The sequence below is a fragment of the Macrosteles quadrilineatus genome, unplaced genomic scaffold, assembly GCF_028750875.1.
Source record: "Macrosteles quadrilineatus isolate MER2022 unplaced genomic scaffold, UCM_ALF_1.0 Scaffold_1__1_contigs__length_201487025, whole genome shotgun sequence".
Classification (NCBI taxonomy): Eukaryota; Metazoa; Arthropoda; class Insecta; order Hemiptera; family Cicadellidae; genus Macrosteles; species Macrosteles quadrilineatus.
In genome coordinates this window covers 79,526,184-79,547,058 of record NW_026542594.1, presented here as the reverse complement: position 1 = coordinate 79,547,058, position 20,875 = coordinate 79,526,184, and the positions used below count along the sequence as shown (strand labels likewise).

Sequence of the window (20,875 nt, the reverse complement as noted above, 5' to 3'; positions counted from 1 at the left end):
AAGGGGGGGGGGGTTAGGTTATATGGTGGGTAAAAGGGTATGGATTAAGTTTTACACTATAACTACGCAAACATTTTTAACTTTTAAGGTGGTGTGAATAATCTTTCAATGTGTTTTTTATGCAAATATATTAAGACCAATTTCAAATTGATATGTATTTTTCTTAGGTAGTTATTTAAGTTATTTTTTTACATTTATTAAAAATTAAAACAATTGTATTTGTATTAAACCTTACGTTACATATTAAAATGACTGAAACTAAAAATTTACTTAAACTAAAGCTATTTTTCTACAATTTCCGTAGTATATCTCTTTAAAATTGTATCATCACAATAATTATTCTCAGACGACTCATTAACAATTTTATTATTCTTAGCAACTTGTCCATCTTTACTGATTTTGTCCAAGTTGGTGTTCAAGCAGGATACCACTTTACAAACCTAAAACCTTGCATATTGTAGAACAGGCAGCACCAATCTTAAAGCACGAACAATGTGGTGCAAAAATACCCCCGCCGCAGCAAACCTGCAGACTAAGCGAATTTCCATTTGCCTGATTGGATTTACACTAAAATGCTTCCTTAAAAATATCACATTTATTCCCTATTTAAATAACATTAGTTTAACGAGTACTTAGGTTTGCTGCAACAGGGAGGGTAAAAAGGTGTTTTTGTAAAATGTTAATAGCTTAGTATGAAATGAATGCATTATCCAAATTTGATTAAAATATGATCATAAACAAGCAAACTACAATAGTTTACTTATTCTCCATAAGAATAACATGGGAATTTTAAATTTACAGTTTTTTGGAATTTTCTCCGTAACCATTAGGCGCATAATAACGCTTCAATATACTAAATTATTTGTTTTTTTAAGCTCTACAAAATGGTTTGGAAAGAAATTGCTAAATTTTATGTTTTTTGGGTCAAAAATGCAAAAAACCTATTTTTACCCCATAAAACCCCCTGTAAACCCCCGTTCCCATGGTCCGATCATGCTGGATCGCGAACTCGATCGAATAAACGTAGGTTTACACGTTTGTACCAAATTTCATCAAAATCGGATCATTTTTGCTCGAGTTATCGTGCTAACGGACACATACATATATATATATATATAAATATATAAATATATAAATATATATATATATATGAATTTGAACGGATGGTGTTTTTGGCCTCTAGGGACCTCGAAACGAAAAAAAAAAATTGGTCCCGCGTCCAGGTCTTACCATGAGTACTACGGTAATAGCTTATTCCCTATATGGGAAATTCGCTAACACCTTTCATACATACTGACGTTTGCAACTTGTATCTTAAGTTCCTCAAAATTATTTTCAATCAATACAAGTACGGTTCTTTCGTGGTTATGTCGACCAGGACAGCACTAAGACATCAGAGCAGCATTGTCGGTACAAGCATTTTTGTCCTGAACAATGGGAACGAGGTTTATGGGGTAAAAATTGAGTTTTACTTTACCCTAAAAACACAAAGTTTCCCAATATTTCTCTAAAACACTTTTAATAGCTTAAAAACAAATAATTTAGTACCTATATTAACGTGTTTTTGTATGGTTTTTAGTTACGGATAAAAATACCAAAATTGTAAATTTAAAATTCCCTTGTTATTCTTATGTAGAATATTGTAAAATTATTTTGTTTGTTTGTTTATAGATATATCTTGATCAAACTTGTCAAATTTATTTGTTTTATACTAAGGCTATTAATATTTTAATATAAACACACTTTATTAGCCTCCTTGTAGCAGCAAACCTGGGTAATCGTTAAACGCAATGTCATTTTTAGATTTAATTGAAAATCAAGTAAGTAAAACGGAAATTCGCTAGGTCTGCAGGTTTGCTGTGACGGGGGTATTTTATACTTTCTCTTGCTCCTTGTGATCCTTTTCCCTTACGTAGTAAAGAATTACATTTATTTTCAATAATCCCCTTTTATATAGAGCATGGAGGTACGGTAACTAATTGTATTACTTTATGAATAAATGGTTAAATATCGTAAAAAGTAATAATATTTCAAAACACCCTGTATGGAGTGGTTTAATACACTTAAAACTAGTCCCAAACGATTCAAAATAACTAAAACCATCGAAAACCACACCTCACATGACTTTAAACGTAAAACAAAATTAATCAGGAACAAGGGCCCTTCGAAACAAAAAGGGCCACAAAAAGGGCATTAGGACAACCAAAATTTTGGGGACTCATCGGATCTTCATTTCTCATATTATTAGTAACTCACAGGTGAAATTTCATGAATGTACAAATTTTGTTGTTTATAAAACCCTATTTTACCTGTACTATATAGGACAAACAGCTCGGTCATTTAACATTAGATTTAAAGAACATCTACCCACAAAATCTAACAAATCAAACTCCGCCTACGCCAACCACCTCATTGACCAGAATCACAGCTACACATCAATAGACAATAATTTACAGATACTTCATACATGTAAAAAAGGTAAATTCATGGACACTATGGAAGAATATGAAATCTACAAAGCTGTCAAAAAAGAACCTCACAAAACCTTAAATGAACAGAGAGCCTTTAAATCAAACATCATTTACGAAACGGCAATCAGAATAGGTGATATTAATTCAAAGAAAAGGATCGCATCTGACGAAGGGGAGGGGGGAGAGGGAAGAATGTGCGTGGACTGATAACAACCGGTAGTCTAGACCAGCCGTCCGCATGCGCCACCACACACTCTTGCCGTCCCAGTATTTGTACAGTTTATGTTTAATGTGTCGTTTAAATGTTTCGTGTTCGTGTCCGTGTATTCAATGGTTTTTATTCAAAATGACGTGTTCGTGAAAACGAACGAAGATGATGTCCCTAGCCTGAAGAAGATACCATGAAAAGGTTATCGAAACTGCAGTAGCATATAAGACTACAAGGATCGCTTTGACAGTAAAGGTATTTAAACCATTCATTAAGTTACTAATAATTTGTTTGGAGAATACGACATCAATGAAATAACGAAAAGCTGTGTACGATGTAAAGCTGGATAAAGATGATTTTTTCTAGCTGTCACTGGAAATTTGTTATTACATTTAGTTTACAAATACTGCAACCATTTCCGATCATGTTTTGTAATAAAATCCAAAACCAAGTAAGATTAAAAACGTTGTGACTCACGTAACTAAACGGATCAAATAAATTGTAAGTGCAATAATATGTAACTAGTGTACATGTTGCTCAAATTCGAGCAATTGCAAAGTATTAAAGGAGTTATTTCAAAATGAATAACAATGAATATTTACAATGAGTTTAAATGAGTCAACTCAAAGATTACCGGTGTGTAACTAAAACCATGTTTATCTTCGTTATTGATAAACCTAAAGCATTCATCCGGCCGGTTTTCTCCTTCTCAAAATGCCTCGCTGTACAGGCGACACAGGTTATTGATAGAGGGCCAATTGAGAACGAAAAGTCGTTTTGGGGTAGTGTTCCATCTCTTGTTTACAGTTGCAGACGATCTATTCTGGTTTTCAACCTGACTTAAAAATGGAACTAATTAGTTATCTGCTCACATTTCACCTTTATAACTGTTACTGTATAGTGTGAAAGTTGGTCAACCATTGGAATCACCTTCTAGGAATAAATCAAAGGCTTAGGGGTCAACCTTTTGAAGCCCTAATCGAAATATCCTTTTTAATTACCATTTTGCTCTGCGCAAGATCTTAGGCTTTAAAATGACACCTCAATTGTAACATTCGGCGCAGTAGGTCGGGTGAAAAAAGGACTGTTACAGCTTATTGAATTAGGAAGATAGATAATGTTAAAAAGGACAATGACATATCGCATGCTTAATACTGGATATTACAAGACAATGCTTAACCGAAGAGCCGTTGATTTCCGGGGGTAGATGTCCGGGGGTAGATGTCCGGGGGTAGATGTCTGGGGGTAGATGTCCGGGGGTAGATATCTGGGGGTAGATGTCCGGGGGTAGATTTCCGGGGATAGATATCCGGGGGTAAATGTCCGGGGGTGGATTTCTGGGGGTAGATGTCCGGGGGTAGATTTCCGTGCTATGGCAAATCACTTAATAATCAAACAATTACATGTTGATTATTTAATAATATATTGGGGGTAAATTTCCAGTCGCGGGCTGTTTCTCGACCGTGTATAGGCTCCGCCCCTCGTGACGTCAAAATTACGTAGGCGTTTTTTCATGGGGGTAAATATCCGGGGGTAGAAATCCGCTACCCCCGATAACTGATTTGGCGAGTCAATGAACTCAAGAATTTCGTCATGATTATTAAAATTATTATTTTGATTTTGATTGGGAGTAAACACTGCGGCCAAGTGGTTTGCAAACACTTCAGATTTTTCAATATCGTTTCTTGCCCAAGTTCCATCGGACTTAGAGATAGGCGGTATCAAGATATTTTGACGGTTTATCCCTCTAGTAGCCTTCCATAGAGAGTAGTTTGTTGTTTTATCAGGTGACAAATTACCTGTATATTCAGAAAACCATTCATTTTTAAAATTTTTCAGATCCCTCTTAAGTTTTTGAGTTGCTCGGTTAAATTTAGTTTTGTCTCTCGGATTTCTAGACTGTTGCCAAATTCTCCTTAATCTCCTCTCCTCAGCAACTTTCCGTTTTACATGTAATGGATAGTTGTATGAAGTAAAATGTGTTCCTGTCTTTTGTATATTAGGAGTCGCTTGCCAGCAGGATTGTTGAATTACATTGTTAAAATTTTCTACAGCGTCATCAATGTCATCTGGAGTTTTAAGAGGTATTTTTAGGGAAAGCTCTTCATTTGCTCTGTCTCGAAATATGTCCCAGTCAGTAGATTTACTAAACAGCTTAAGAGGCTGTTCTTTACACACAACAGTCGAACTTAAGGTGACAATAATTGAATGGTCTGACAAAAAATCTAGGCTTACTTTTATATCAATATAGTTTTGATTTTATATAGCTGGTTGAATAAACTTATAAAAGTTTATTCTGTAGAACTATGAGGTTAGTTTATTTACTCTGTGATTTTGTCATTGATTATAGGAATTAAGTAAGATCTTTGACTATTAATCAATAGTCAATGGTAAGATTCTATAACCATTGCTGTATACGAATCGAAGGTCACAAGCTTTCGAAAGAAAGCTTATGATTTTTTTTACGCAAATTTTTGAAGAAAGGTTGGGAAATAACAAGATTACATCTTTTAATTCATCTCGGCAGCTTTTTCTTTACAATAAATTTTGAACTGCTTAAACTATGCTTGAATTAGGAATAGAAATATTGTTATAACTATGTACAGTTTTAATGGACTACTCGATTCCCGTACGTAGGACGGGCCAACAGCTCGTTCTATTTAAATAGGGATTAAATGTGATATTTTTTAGGATACATTTTAAGTAAATCCAATCAGGCAAATGGAAATTCGCTTAGTCTGAAGGTTTGCTGCGGCAGGGTATTATTTAATCAAATCAAATTTTTATTGCCAGAATAAAATAGAATGCATTTCAAAGTAGATAGTGGTCAAGTCTACTGAAAAAGAGTAGTGGTCATGTTTAGTTACCTGTTTATCTGTTGTTATTGTTCTTGACTCATATTCTGTTGACATCATTCTAAAAATTGTTTGCTATAAAATTAATCATTTAATTAATTTTCAATAATTTCCTTATCTATGTACTGTATTATTACACTTATTTTGATCGTTATCATTATTGAATATTAGCATTGACTATTGGATAGTCAAAGACATTACATTATCGTCTTGAACTTAGACCATTAGACATTCTTTTTCTAGTTATTTTATTGCATACGGTACTGATAACTTTCTGTCCTGTGTGAATAAGTACCTATTTATTGATTACCATTCAAATAATCTAACACTAACAATAAGCTGTACAGCTTAATAGCTAACACTATCTATCCCTAGTCTTTCTTAATCAACTCATATGTATTAGCATGGATGAGAAGGTAAAGGTAATAAGAATAAATATACTTATTTGTATATTCTAGCTGTATATTTTAAAACTAAGTGTTTTAACTATTATTTTGTTCGGATTGAGCTCTTGCCATTAACGCTACTTTCTGAGCTCGTTGAACCACCTCTGGGCATCTTTTCTTTCGCACCAGTTTGCAGTCCTGGAAGAATCCTTCGTTCTTTGGGAATCCATGACTGCCATCACTGAATGTCACCATTCCTGAACATGCAATAACATTTTTACCAGAGACAAATATATTTATTGTAAAAAAATACACTGATGAAGGATTAAATTACATTAAAGTTACCACTTTTATCTTAAAATATCCACAGGTAGCTTACAATTTGTGCAATTTTTACAGCGAAATATAGTTGGACCGTTATGAACAATTTCACCTATATAAGGCTAAAAATAAAATAAAATAGGTTTCTACAGATAATAACTTGATAATTTACTAGTCAATTTATAAAAAAAATATTGATAGTTCCAAGTTATCAATTTTGAAAATATAAAACGTAGTCAATAAAAATATACAACCCATCGAAAATATACAGTTATGAAAGGTACATAAAATGTCAAAAGATTGTGTGCATATTTTTATTTTATAATATTGTAACTTTAAACTACTGTACTAAAATTTAACAAAAAATATTTTAAATATCTTTAAGAAATATCTCCTAAAATATTGTATAGTAGGCATAATAACGTAGAACCACAAGTGTCTGTTTTGGGCCCTGTAGCATACTATTTTTATTTTATTTTGGTGGTTTGCCAAAATCTCACTCTACTTTATGTTTAAATAATCATAATTATTTTTATTAGCAGATGATATTAATTTTACTCTCAGTGGAAAAAGTTAGTATGGTGTCTTGGCAGAGTCTCAACAAGCAGTTCATCAAGTTAATGACTAAGTAACTTTTAACCCTTTAACTATTAAATAAAAATAAAACCACGATAATCAATTTTAAGTGTAAAGATATTTCCAAATTAAATCAAAATCATTCATATTGTGCGCAGCTTCAAACTTTCTAATATACTATTTTTTGGGCTACAATTAGATCACACTCAACTGGACAAAACATGTTGAGAAAGTATATTTTAAAATTAGTTCAGGTAATTTTGCATTGAGAAGACTGGCACCTTTTTGTAATTTTGACTCATTAAAATCAGTTTATTATTCGGTTATCCACTCACACATTTTTTATAGTATAGAGCTTTATGAACATCAATTATACACATCATTATCATCATTATCATTATGAACATCAACATCAATTATAAATCCAAAAAGAATCCTACATTTTCAAAAAGTTGCAATTAGGTTTATGCTTAAGCTTCCTGATGATGCTCATTGCAGAGATCATTTTTGTAATCTGAAAATTATTACTGTCTTTATAGTACAGTGCAATTAGACCTAAACCGGGACATCCAAAAAAAGTTCCAAACCAGCGCCAAATTGTTAAATACACTTCCCTCAATATGTAAAAAAATTACACTGATTTGAGTGTCGGGTTAGGGGGGGGGAGGGAGTAAAAATGGGGGGAAAAGGACTTTTTTTTATTTTTTCGCCAATTACTCAAAAACTGTTAGTTTTTCTCAAAATACAATGCATTACAAAAATAATCTATATAAAATTTCGAACAAAATGATACCATACAATACCTATCTACTATGAACGGTACAGGCGATATTGAAGGGTAAATGTGATTTTTTTCTTCAAATTCTAAAAACGTTGTTTTTTTAATGGAGGAAACCCGTGGACATCCATGAAAAAAGTTTCTAATGGGTGCTAAATTGTTTAATAGACCTCCCATAATATGTGTAAAAAAGTTACACTGATTTGAGTGTCGGATTTGGGAAGGAGGGTTTAAAGAAAAATGGAGGGGAATGGGACGTATTTTACTATTTTATAAATATCTCGAAAACGATGTGTTTTTATTGATATATTATGGATTACGAAAATAATTAAAATTAAATTTCGAACAAGATGATACCATACCTATCTACCTACCTATTACCTATCTACTATGAACGGTTCAGGAGATATTTAGGGGTAAATGTGATTTTTTCTGATGAATTCAAAAAAGTGTTTTTTTTTATATGTAAGAAACCCACGGACACTCATAAAAAGTTTGTAATGGATGCCAAATCGTTGGGTAAACTTCCCTCAACATGTGTAAAAATTTTACACTGATTTGCGTACCGTTTTTGGGTAGGAGGGTGTGAAAACGGGGTGGGGAATTTTATTCATAAGTAATTTAGTAAATTTTTTAAGTAACACTTTTTATTTTCCTCTTTAACACAAATATAATGTCAATTTAACTAAATATGACTTACCTACCTGAAATGACAAACCCACCTAGATACGTGAACACAGTGGACATTCTAACGTTTGATTTCATAAGTGTGTTTTATCATTAATTAGTTATTACGTAAATATCCGTATTACAATAGTTATTTGTGAAACTAGTGGCACTTTGCTGCACACGAGAGAAATGCTTTCGCATGAGCTGCAGGCGAGTGTAATATTTTTCCTACAGTTACTATAAATCATATAAATAATTATAAGTCTTTCAAACACTATTCGACACCTGCTTAGGTAAGGTTATATAGTATTCGTTAAATCCAATCGTTGAACGAAATGGGAAACACTGCAACAGCTGATTGTAATTGTAATATTTTTAAGTGTTGCAAACCTATATCTAAGCGAACACGGATTACGTGCATAATGAAAGCACGCTGTTTTGTGTTGTTTGGTTGAAAACTGTGAGACAAAAATAAGTATATGCAGCAATTAGTAGCTTTCTGTACTATGATCTGTGCAAGAAAGCCTACTTTGTCGGGTGACTGTAGGAAAATATAAATTTTTTTGACCTGATATTGTTGATTCATTCAAACTTACTTATACGTACTCCTTTTTTTAAATATGAAATCTAATAAATACAGAGTGTCCCTTAAGTAGACAGCCAAACTCCGGGAAATGGTTATATGAGTCAAAATAAAGAGAAAATCAAGCATAACTTTTTTTTCAAAATCGCTTCGTTAACCAGATATCCACCATTTTGTTTGGTTATACAAGCTGCTAATTGATGCATATACTTACTTTTTTCACACAGTTTGTACACGGCTTTTACTTTGTCGCACACCAGTATTCCAACCAAACAACACAAAACAGCGTGCTTTCATTATGCACGTAATCCGTGTTTGCTTAGAAATAGGTTTGCAACACTTAAACATATTACAATAACAATCAGCTGTTCAGTGTTTCCCATTTCGTTCAACGATTGGATTTAACCTTACCTCAAAAGGTGTCCTATAGTGTATGAAAGACTAATTATTTATAGGATTTATAGTAACTGTAGGAAAAATATAACGTGTAAAACGAGTGCAAAGTGCCTTTTGCTGCACTCGAGAAACCTTCCACACTCGCCTACGGCTCATGCGTAAGCATTTCTCTCGTGTGCAGCAATGTGCCACTTCGCCCACTAGTTACTCTATAGTTATTTGTGTAACTAGTGGGCAAAGTGGCACTTTGCTGCACACGAGAGCAATGTTTACGTGTTGTAGCACGTATTGTATAGTGTTTGAAAGACTAATTATTTATATGCTTTATAGTGAATGTAGGAAAAATTATAATGTGCAACACGAGTGCAAAAGGCCTTTGCTGCACTCGAGATCATTCTGCACTCGCCTCCTACATTCACTATAAAGCATATAAATAATTAGTCTTTCAAACACTATACAACACGTTTTTAGGTTCAGCTGGCAACACAAATAGGTGCCCAAGAGAAAGTAGTACCCGGTCCGTATCACGCCACTATTTTTCCTCGCCAAGAAATGTGCTTTGTGACTTGAGAATATAGTTCCGTATGTTTTTGTAATTTGAAGTGGTTTCCGCGCCTAAAAAAAATTCTTTAAAGGTATTTTCTTGTTTATTAAGATCGTAGGAATGTTTTAAAAACGTTTAAAAGAAAAGTCCAGAAAATTCATAAATACCGAAACTATAAACACGAAATGACAGGTTAAATCGTAGTTATAATAGTCAATCAGCTGCTCATAGTATTATTATCTTTAAGTGTTGCCAACCTATTTCCAAGCGTACACGGATTACGTGCATAATAGAACCACGCTGTTTTGTGTTGTTTCGTTGGTGGAAACCTGATGTGCGCCAAAGTATAAACCGTACGACAAAGTATAAATATGCAGCTTTCTGTACTATAAACAGTACAAGGAAGCCAACTTTGTCGGGTGACTGTAGGAAAATAACTATTGTGACACAGATATTTACTTAATAACTAATTAAGGATAAAACACACTTAAGAATTCAAACTGTAGAAAGTTCACCGTGTTCACGTATCTAGGTAGGTTTGTCTTTTCAGATAGGTAAGTCACATGTAGTTAAATTGTCGTTATATTTGTGTTAAAAAAGAAAATAAAATTGTTACTTAACAAAATTTACAAAATGACTTATGAATAAAATTCCCTACCCCATTTTCACCCCCTCCTACCCAAAAACGGCACGAAAATCAGTGTAACATTTTTACACATGTTGAGGGAGGTTTACCCAACGATTTGGCATCCATTACAAAATGTTTTATGAGGGTCCATGGGTTTCCTAAATATAAAAAAAACACTTTTTTGAAATCGTCAGAAAAAATCACATTTACCCCTCAATATCTCCTGAACCGTTCATAGTTGTAATGCATTGTATTTTGAGAAAAACGCACAGTTTTTGAGTAATTTGCAAAAAAGTAAAAAAAGTCCTATTTTCACCCCATTTTCCCCCCGCACCCCCCTAACCCGACACTCAAATCAGTGCTTTTTTTACATATTGAGGGAAGTGTATTTAACAATTTGGCGCTGGTTTGGAACTTTTTTTTATGTCCCGGTTTGCTCTCTTTTAAGCTAATTGCACTGCACTAATTAGTCTTTATATTTATAGAACAGTAAGTGATTACTTACATGTAAAAACTAATGAAGAGACTTTGCCAAGAGAACAAAATATTCACACATATAGTACAAGAAATCGAGAAAATTTTCAAATAAATAATTCTATGAAGGCAATTTCAAACAAAAATCCAACTGTTTCTGGGATAAATAGTATAACTACCTTCCTGAAATAATAAAATCTGAAAAGCATTTTGAATGCTTTGAAAGGAAATTAAAAAGACTTCTTGTGACCAAAGTGCTTTACAGTTTTGAGGTATTTTTCTGTTTTTAAGTTAATTTAAATATATTGGTTTATATTATATGTATGAGTTTTCTATCTAGTTATGATGTATAGTTCTGAATGTCATTCATGTATAATTTTGTATATCTGTGAATAAAGTAGCCATTGAACTGAATTGAACCCTTAAGCCTCCCATACACGTTCCGATATGTCTGACGACTCATCCGACTCCGACCGTGTCGGACTGTGTGTGAGTAAAACAGACAGGGTCCGCAGACAGTCGTATAAGTCTGCGGATGGTTGAGAATTCCAGATGGACACGGCCAACACAACCGACCGTGTCGGACCGTGAATGTGCTCAACAGACTTGGTCTGCGTACTAATAGTAATAGTTGTATTCAGTTGTTTTGTGGACATATTATAGTAAACACGATTAAAAATATGCAGTGACAACAAAAAGTTTTGGGGGAAAGTTTTTGTGAAAAACAAACTCTAAAAGTTATATATTTTTCATATATCCACTCAAGTATATCTTTTGGGATTTCACTTTATGGTGCAACTAGTGATTACAATTTGAATTCTATTCTAAAAAAGCAAATGAAAGCTATTAGAATTATCTGCAATTTAGATTTTGAAACTTCTGTTAATAAAGAACATTTTAAATCGGAAAATATAATGACAATTTACGGAATGTACGTTTATGAAACAATTTTATCAGTGAAGGACAGACTTCATGATTTGGAACGAGTTGGGGATAGTCATAATCATTTCACCAGAAATCGGGAAAACCTTGCAATTGGCCACCATAGTCTAAAACTTTTTGAGAAAAAACCCATGTATGCGGGATCAAAATTTTATAATAATCTCCCAATTGAAATTAAATCAGAGACTTCCAAAACAATATTTAAAAATAAATTAAAGAGATTTCTCATCAGCAAGGCTAATTTTTTCTTTTGAAGAGTTGAATAGTCTTTGAAGTCAAAAACAAATTCAATTTATGTATTTTTTGTTTAGAATAAAAAAAAAAATTAAGTTTGTGAAATTTTGTTTTTATTTTATTATGTTAGAAATGTATTTAATAACTATTAGGCCTAAGCAACTGTTGACACTATTCAATGTATTATGTACAGGAAATGAATAAAGTAGTTTTGAATTTAATTGAATTGAAGTTTATTGAATTGTACAGGAGTATGCCGTCATTGACTATATAACGTGCTTGTGGGACGAACAAAGCAAACAGTACAGCAAGAAACACAAGAGGCTTTTGTCTTTTTTTCGCGTCTAGAAACTTCAAACCAACCAAATTATAATTCAAATTAACCAGGATTTTTAGCAATGGTTGTATATGAAATGATAGGGACCAGGAGAAATATTCAAATTAAAGAAGATTTCAAATTATGATGGCCCAATGCTGACGGAATAAAACCGAAGTTACACGAAGATTCCGCAGTCAGAACTGTGGTTGGAAAATTTGTCGGATTGTGTGTGGTAACAGCCAGACTTGACAGACGGACAGCAGAACGGACATGTCTGCCGACATGTCGAACCGTGTATGGGGGGCCTTTAAGGAGTAAGGAGGACCTTTCTGTAGCTACACCCGAGAAGCCCACCTCATATAAACTATTTTGCTACATGTTCCTTATCCCTTCTGAGTGTGTGTGTTAACAAAAAACATGTTTAAACGGTTTAGATTTTTTTCTTAATAAGAAAGACATCATGGCATGAGAATGGATATAGGGTAAAATGAATCATTAAAAATCCATAAAAGTTCAAAGAAATGATAATGAATTATATAACCTGCATCATATGCAACTTAAAACTGATACATGGCAAAGTTACTCAGGGAGTTCTTGAGCCTCCCTTAAGTGTATAGGTGGTTTTACATTTTATAGTTTATCCTTCCTTAGTTTTAGCGAATTTCCCTATAGGGAAGTAGCTATTACCGTAGGTGGCACGGTAAGACCTACGCCCGGGAACCGATTTACTTTTTCATTTTGATGTCCCCAGAGGCCAAAAACACCATTCGTTCAAATTTTTATATATGTATATATATATATAAGTCTGTGAACGCGATAACTTGAGTAAATTTTGTCCGATTTTGATGAAATTTGGTTTAAAGGTGTAGGCCGGGATAAACTAGAATGAGTTCGTGAACCAGCATGATCGGACCATGGGAACGGGGTTTTACGGGGGTTTTATTGGGTAAAAAGTGGTTTTTCTCATTTTTGACCCTCAAAACACAAAATTTCCCAATTTTTCTCTAAATATTTTGAAAGAGCTCAAAAAAACAAATAATTTAGTATATGAAAGTGTTTTTGTACGGTTATTGGTAACGGAAAAAATTAAAAAAATTTTAAACTTAAAATTCCATGTTATTTTTATGGAGAATATTGTAAAATGTTGCAGTTTGCTTGTTTATTGATATATTTTGATCAAACTTGGCAAATATATTTATTTTGTACTAAGCTATTAACATTTTACTAAAAAATACACTTTATTAGTTTCCTTGTAGCAGCAAACCTAAGTACTCGTTAAGACCTAATGTTATTTAAATAGATTTAATTGAAAATCAATTCAGACAAATGGAAATTTGCTTAGTCAGCAGGTTTGCTGCGGCGGGGGTATTTATTTGATTTATATCTTAAATCCAACCTAGTCCCCATATGCGGCCACCACGAAACTCTCCCTCAAACTTCATGCTATCGGCTCTCCAAAAAACACCGTGGCCATGAAACCACCCCTGCATCAACTCTCCTTCATACCTGAAACAATTAACTGTCAGAAGAAACGTTGGCCATGAAACCATCTCTACACAAACTATCCTTCATATGTGAAACAATCATTTTTAAGAAGAAACTGTGGTCATGGAACCACCTCTACAGTAACTCTCCTTCATATCTGAAACAATCAACTGTCAGAAGAAACTGTGGCTGTAAAACCACCCCTGCACTAATTCTCCTTCGTATCAGAAACTAATCAACTGTCAGAAGAAACTGTGGCCATGGAACCACCTCTACAGTAACTGTCCGTCATATCTGAAACAATCAACAGTCATAAGAAACTGTGGCAGTAAAACTACCCCTGAATTAACTACTTGTAGTTTTAGTCGTGTGATCTGTGGTAGGAGATTAAAACACTTTAACATATAAACGGATTATATTTGAGACACTACAACAGATATTCTTCTCAACAGTACATCAACATTGTCAGCAACCGACAGCTACCAACATTACAAAACGTATTATCCTACGTACAAAGCAATGTACCAATCCATTAGGCTACATCTTTATCACTAGATCACAGTGATATATATATAATAATACAACATACCCCCTTAATCTAGTGATATCTCAACCAACTCTTCTTCACATTAAATCAAAGCAATACATTTCGTGCAAAATACATGTTTAGCTTTAGGAAGACCCTTAGTTATATATCTGCTAACATTTTATCTGTAGGCAGATACTTCAAAACCGTTTTGTTTGACTTGTTTCCCTAATGAAATGGAACTTAGTATCAATGTGTTTTGTTCGATTATGAAAAACAGATTCAGATTCAGATTCAGAAACACTTTATTCAAGATTTACATTTTACAAATATAAATGCAGAATGGCGTCAATAAATACAATTAATTCTATAAAATATTATCAAAATGCTCACTAAATGAGTAGTAACATTTGCTTAATATAAATATTTTCAATTTCTTTTTAAATGTCTTAATATTATTAATTTCCATTAAATCTTTAGGCAGAGCATAAAAAAACCTAGTACCTGCAGCAGTGGGTTTTTTATTATAAAACTCTAAATTATGCCTCTGGATGGCTGGGTAGTTCCGATGCCGAGTATTATAATTATGTGACATTCCCCATTTTGGAAGTGTATGTGTATTCATTTCACTTTTTAGATTAATTATAGTTTTATAAATATATAATCCATACACTGTAAAGATATTTAATTTAGCAAAATACTGTTTTGCCGATTGGTTTTCTCCTAAGTTTAACATGATACGCATGGCTCTCTTTTGTAAAATTAATATACCATCTAAATTTTGAATGGTTGTTGCACCATATAATTCAATGCCGATGCAATATGTGAGTTTATGTGAGCATAGTAAACCTTCAGTAAAACATTCAACGAGCAGAGTTTAGACAAGTTGTGCAGCATAAATAGACCTGAACAAATTTTACTTTTTAGTTTATCAATGTGGTACAACCAAGATAAATGTTGATCAATTATTAGTCCTAAGAATTTAGTTTGAGTCACTTGAGTTAAGTAATTGTTATCAATTTTTAAATTAGGTTTTAAAGGTATTTTTTGGACAGTTGAAAAATTTATGTAATTGGTTTTCTCTGAGTTAAGCAATAAGTTTTTGCAAGATAAATATTCATATATAGATTCAAGGCTACTATTGCCTATATATTCAATGTCATTTTTTGATCTACCAGAAACTATTAAATTTGCATCATCAGCATAGAGGCATAATTTACTATTTAAGTTTGTTAGAGCTGAAGGCAGGCCTTTTATATAACAGAGGAATAAAATTGGACCAAGAATAGACCCCTGAGGGACTCCATATTTGACTTGTTTTAGAGATGATTTGACTTTAAGTAATTGATTGAATTCTGTAATCGTATTCAGTTCAACATATTGCTGCCTGTTTTCTAAATATGATTTAAACCAATTTAGTGAATTACCAGTAATACCAAAATGTTGTAATATTGAAATAAGTGTCTGATGCGAAACGCTATCAAAAGCTTTACTAAGGTCCATGAAAATTCCAACAGAGTTGTCACCTCTCAACGGCATCAATAATAGCCTCAACTAGATCAATACCAGCAGTTGTTACAGATTTTCCAGACCTAAAACCATGTTGTTCTTCGTCAAATAATTGATTATTTTCCAAAAAACTTACCAATCGGGAGTACATTGCACGCTCGTAGAGCTTAGATATGGTGGGCAATATTGACAAAGGCCTGTAATTAGATGGTACTGTTTTTTTTCCATTTTTGTGTAATGTTTTGATTCTAGAAATTTTTAGTTTATTTGGAAAAATTCCAGAAATGAAAGAAGAGTTGATAATATGTACCAAGGGTTTTAGTAATGCGTTTTTAGAACTTTTTATAATGGGCATTGGAATCTCATCGTAGCCTGAAGTGAACTTGTTATCAAAAGAAGATAATATTTGCTCGAGTTCTGGTTCATCTAAAGGTGGATGGAATTTTGATACATTATTTGGAATTGGCATTTGGACAAACTGTCTATGATTATTTAGTTTAGGGTTAATATATTTGTCAACAACACTTACAAAATACTCGTTAAAAACTTCACTAACATCTTTAGGATTTGTATATGATATTTTGTCTACAACTAATTTAATTTCATCGTTGTGAAAAGAATTTTCTTTAATCTCATTATTTATTATTTTCCACGTGGCTTTGATAACATTGTCAGCATTTTCTATGCTACTTTCAATAAACCTCTTTTTGGTTGCTATCATATCTGTTGTATAATTTTTCTTGAGTTGTTTTAATGTCTGGTTTAGTTCCCTGTCTTTGGTTATCCTTATATGTTGGCTAAGGTCAATAATATTTTCCTTTTTCCTTTTTAATTGTGGAGTGATCCAGCTTTTAGCCTTTGAGTAAACTCTTGACTTTATTTTTGGAAAACACAAGTCAAAATAATAAGTAAAAATTTTTAAGAATACATTGTATTTATCTTCAACTGGTGCAACATATAGTTCAGACCAAGTTTCTTGTGCCAGATAGTTATTGAAGTTGGCGATATTTTGATGAGTAAATTTCCGTTTTTCTTGTGTTAAAGGTTTAGTTTTATTTTTTACTGTGCAATCTAGGAATTCTAATAATTGAGCATCGTGATCGGATAGTTCTGTTATTATACCCGATATTGATAATTTATTTCTTGGAATTGATGTAAATATATTATCTATACTACTTTCACCATCCAGAGTTACTCTAGTAGGAAAATCTACCAAGTATTGCATATTAAATTCTTTTAAAGCGTTACAGAATATTTTATAGCCAGGAGAATTTTTTAAAACATTAATATTAATATCACCAGCCACTACTACTCTTGAGTATTTTTTGAAAATAATATCAAGTACACAATTTAATTTTTCCAGAAAAACAGTCTCAAATTGAATTCCTGGTGTTCTATATACTCCGACTAATAAAAAAGAAAATCTATACATATTTACTTCAACTAAACAGCATTAAAAGTATTTATCTGCCAATATATCCTCAACTGCAGGTATCATTATCTTTTTACTTTTTATGGCCAGACTATTCCGAGCAAGAATCATGACCCCTCCTCCAAAATATGATTTTCTACAATAATAGTTTATAGTTATGTAATTTACAATAGATGCATGTTGGATTTCATTTTTATTTAATTTGTGTTCACTTATGACAACAAGTTCAGGTTTGATTTCTTCTAAAACAATTTCCAATGATAAAGTTCGAGAAGAGAAGTGCTGAATGTTTTGGTGTAGAATTTTAATTTTATGTGAACTTTTAACATTAGTGTATTTAATAGGTAATTTAGTAGGTTTAATAGGTAATCTTATGATTATGTAACAGGATTGCACACTAGTCTTTGAGCGCTTTGGTTGTCATTATACACTACAATAGCTTCATCATTATCAATATGTTCTTTGAAGAGTCCTTTTAAAACACACATTCTTTGGCTGCTTGTGTAATTGCAACATATTCTGCTTCAGTACTTAAAGTTACACAGGGTTGTTTCTTAGCTTCCCAAGAAACTGGTCCATTACACATTTTGAAAACCAATCTGCTGTAGGACTTTCTATCTAGTACATTGTTTGCCCAATCGGCATCTACATAACCTTTGACATTTAAGTCTGAACTGTCATCATAAGTTAAACCATAGTTTATTATATCTTTCAAATACCTCAGAACTCTTTTTGCAGCTTTCCAAGAGAGAGATTAAAACAAGTATTAAACTGACTCAAGTACGAAATAGCATAAGCAATATCAGGTCTAGTATTTACAGCCAAATACATTAATGAGCCAATTAAGGATTGATATGGAACATCGGGCTTCGATTGGTTTTCCTTCTCTTCGGTGCTCAGATCTAACCTAACATTACATTCCATTGGTGTGCTTACAGGCTTTGCATCCAACATATTGAATCGCTTTAACAAATCAAGGATAAAAGTTTTCTGAGAGACTTTTACTTTACCATCACATTTCTCAATATTCAAACCGAGACAAAATTTTGCTTCACCTAAGTCTTTTACACTAAACTTTGACAAGGGTAACTAAACATTATTGGGTTGGTAACATTATTGAAAATAACACGACATTTTGGCTGTAAAAAATGGCCCAATTAGTAAATACTATTGAAGTAGCTACTGTCATGACAGAAAGGTCATATTCCTTTTAAACTAGATCACATCATCCTTTAACTACATAATTACGTATTTTTAATACGTTTAGTAACAATGCATGTAAACGTCAATATTTACGTAACAGCCAATTTACATTATTTTTTGCTTTTTGGAAATGCCACATTACGATGTCATTCACATTATTTGTTGCCAATGAAGCTGCACGACCATATAAATGAGGAGGCCCCTAACAGTTCAAGAATAAAAGCCAACTTCACTTCAAGTATATTCCACTACACCTAACATTCCGTAGAGAGATTATATTGATAATTTTATGTAACTGAAAAGGCTGAGACAACTAACTGACATCCCCCATGTCAAGGAATTCCAGCTTTAAGAGTAACCCCACAACCAATTTCTCAAAACTGTGCTAGAGGGTTATTCATTGGCACAGAAGTACGATATGAACTGACGTGACGTGACGAAGGAAAAATCAAACTTACACGGTAACGGATATACCTCCCTTTGAAGTTAGAACGTGTCTTCCCAACAAACAGATTTTTTTTTCAAATAAAATCATAGATTAATCTGCATTACACTGATGAAATCACGGAAGTGTTTATAACTACAAAAGATCCACCAATACGATTTTAATAGTATTTAAAGGTTCTTCCAAAGGAAGAGATACCAGATAGCATAACAACTCCAATGACATACAGTATGGGAAATATTTTATTCATTGAATGATCAACCATATTTGGTAACTAACGCAATTAATATAATTATTTTTTTTACACTACTTATTAATCTTTAAACAATACTAAATGCTCAAAATATGTATAATTTCACTCAATTTATCACAGTTAAATGAATTAGCGTAAGCCTTGAGAGTATCCGTCGATTTCGACGGGTTTCACCTAGTAATATATATTTATTATTATTATCTATATATTATAATCTATTATAATTGACAAAAAAATAATTTGCATCTTTTTAGCAAATTTCCCATTTAGGGAATAAGCTATTACCGTAGTACTCATGGTAAGACGTGGACCCGGGACCGATTTACTTTTTCGTTTTGAGGTCCCTAGAGCCCAAAAACACCATCCGTTCAAATTCATATATATATATATATATATATATATATATATATATATATATATATATATATATATATATATATATATATATATATATGTGTCCGTCAGCACGATAACTCGAGCAAAAATGATCCGATTTTTATGAAATTTGGTACAAACGTGTAAACCTACATTTATTCAAACGAGTTCGTGAATCAGCATGATCGGACTATGGGAACAGGGGTTTATGGGGGGTTTTATGGGGTAAAAATAGGGTTTTCCCATTTTTGACCCTAAAAACACAAAATTTCTCAATTTCTTTCCAAACTATTTTTTAGATCTTAAAAAAAAAAAAATTTTGTGTATTGAAGCATTATTATGCGCCTAATGGTTGCGGAGAAAATTCAAAAAAATTGTAAATTTAAAATTCCCATGTTATTCTTATGGAGAATAAGTCAACTGTTGTAGTTATGAACAAATTTTGTTCGAATTTGGAAAATACATTCTTTTCTTACTAAACTATTAAGATTTTACAACAAAAAACACTTTTTACCCCCCCCCCCCTGTTGCAGCAAACCTAAGTATTTGTTAAACTAATAATATTTAAATAGGGAATAAAATGTGATATTTTTAAGGAGACATTTTAATGTAAATCCAATCAGGCAAATGGAAATTCGCTAAGTCTGCAGGTTTGCTGCGGCGGGGGTATTTGTTTTTATAGTGTCTATCAATTTATACATGCATTTTTTGTATGATAATTGCTATTGTGAAAGCGTTAAAATTTAGTAAATAATAATACATACTCTGAACGATGTCACTCTATCATGAACGTAAATAAAAAATTACGCATATAGTTAAGAGGCAGTATACATGTTCGACAGCTACATGTGGGTCAAACAAAAAAAGTGTTGATGGGTTTTATTTTTTTAATTGCAATATGTGACAATGAATGTGATCATAGAAATCTCGAATGATTGGCTAGAAACGGGTGCTAGTGACTGGCGACCTTTTAAGAAACTAATAACGGTTTTATATGACGTTCTAAAAATAATTATTTAATTTACTTATGTCATAAATTACATAATATTTGTCATAGTATTTAAATTAATTTTTGCAGTTTGTTGTATTTGTATTCGTGGGGACTACTCACTATTCACTACAGCACTATTCAACTCAACTACTTGATGCCAAAACAGATTAACAGAATCATATTGTAGGCTACTGTAGTATCAAAAATATTTTAAGTATTGCAACCATTGCAACTGTCGGCTACTCTTTCACCATTTGAAAACTAAGACTAAC

General features: G+C 32.6%; 1 protein-coding gene across 1 annotated transcript in view; it reads right to left on the bottom strand.

Moving 5' to 3' along the window:
- Nucleotides 1-5,985: 5,985 nt before the first annotated feature.
- The window catches only part of LOC128983653 (MORN repeat-containing protein 4 homolog), a 30,227-nt gene continuing 15,337 nt past the window's right edge, over nucleotides 5,986-20,875 (bottom strand). The window contains exons 3-4 of the mRNA XM_054403028.1: nucleotides 13,781-13,890; nucleotides 5,986-6,177 (exon numbers count right to left, since the gene is read on the bottom strand). Of these exons, the coding sequence (XP_054259003.1) occupies nucleotides 6,017-6,177; nucleotides 13,781-13,890 (271 nt within the window). The 3' untranslated portion in view covers nucleotides 5,986-6,016. The remainder of the gene's footprint in view (nucleotides 6,178-13,780; nucleotides 13,891-20,875) is intronic.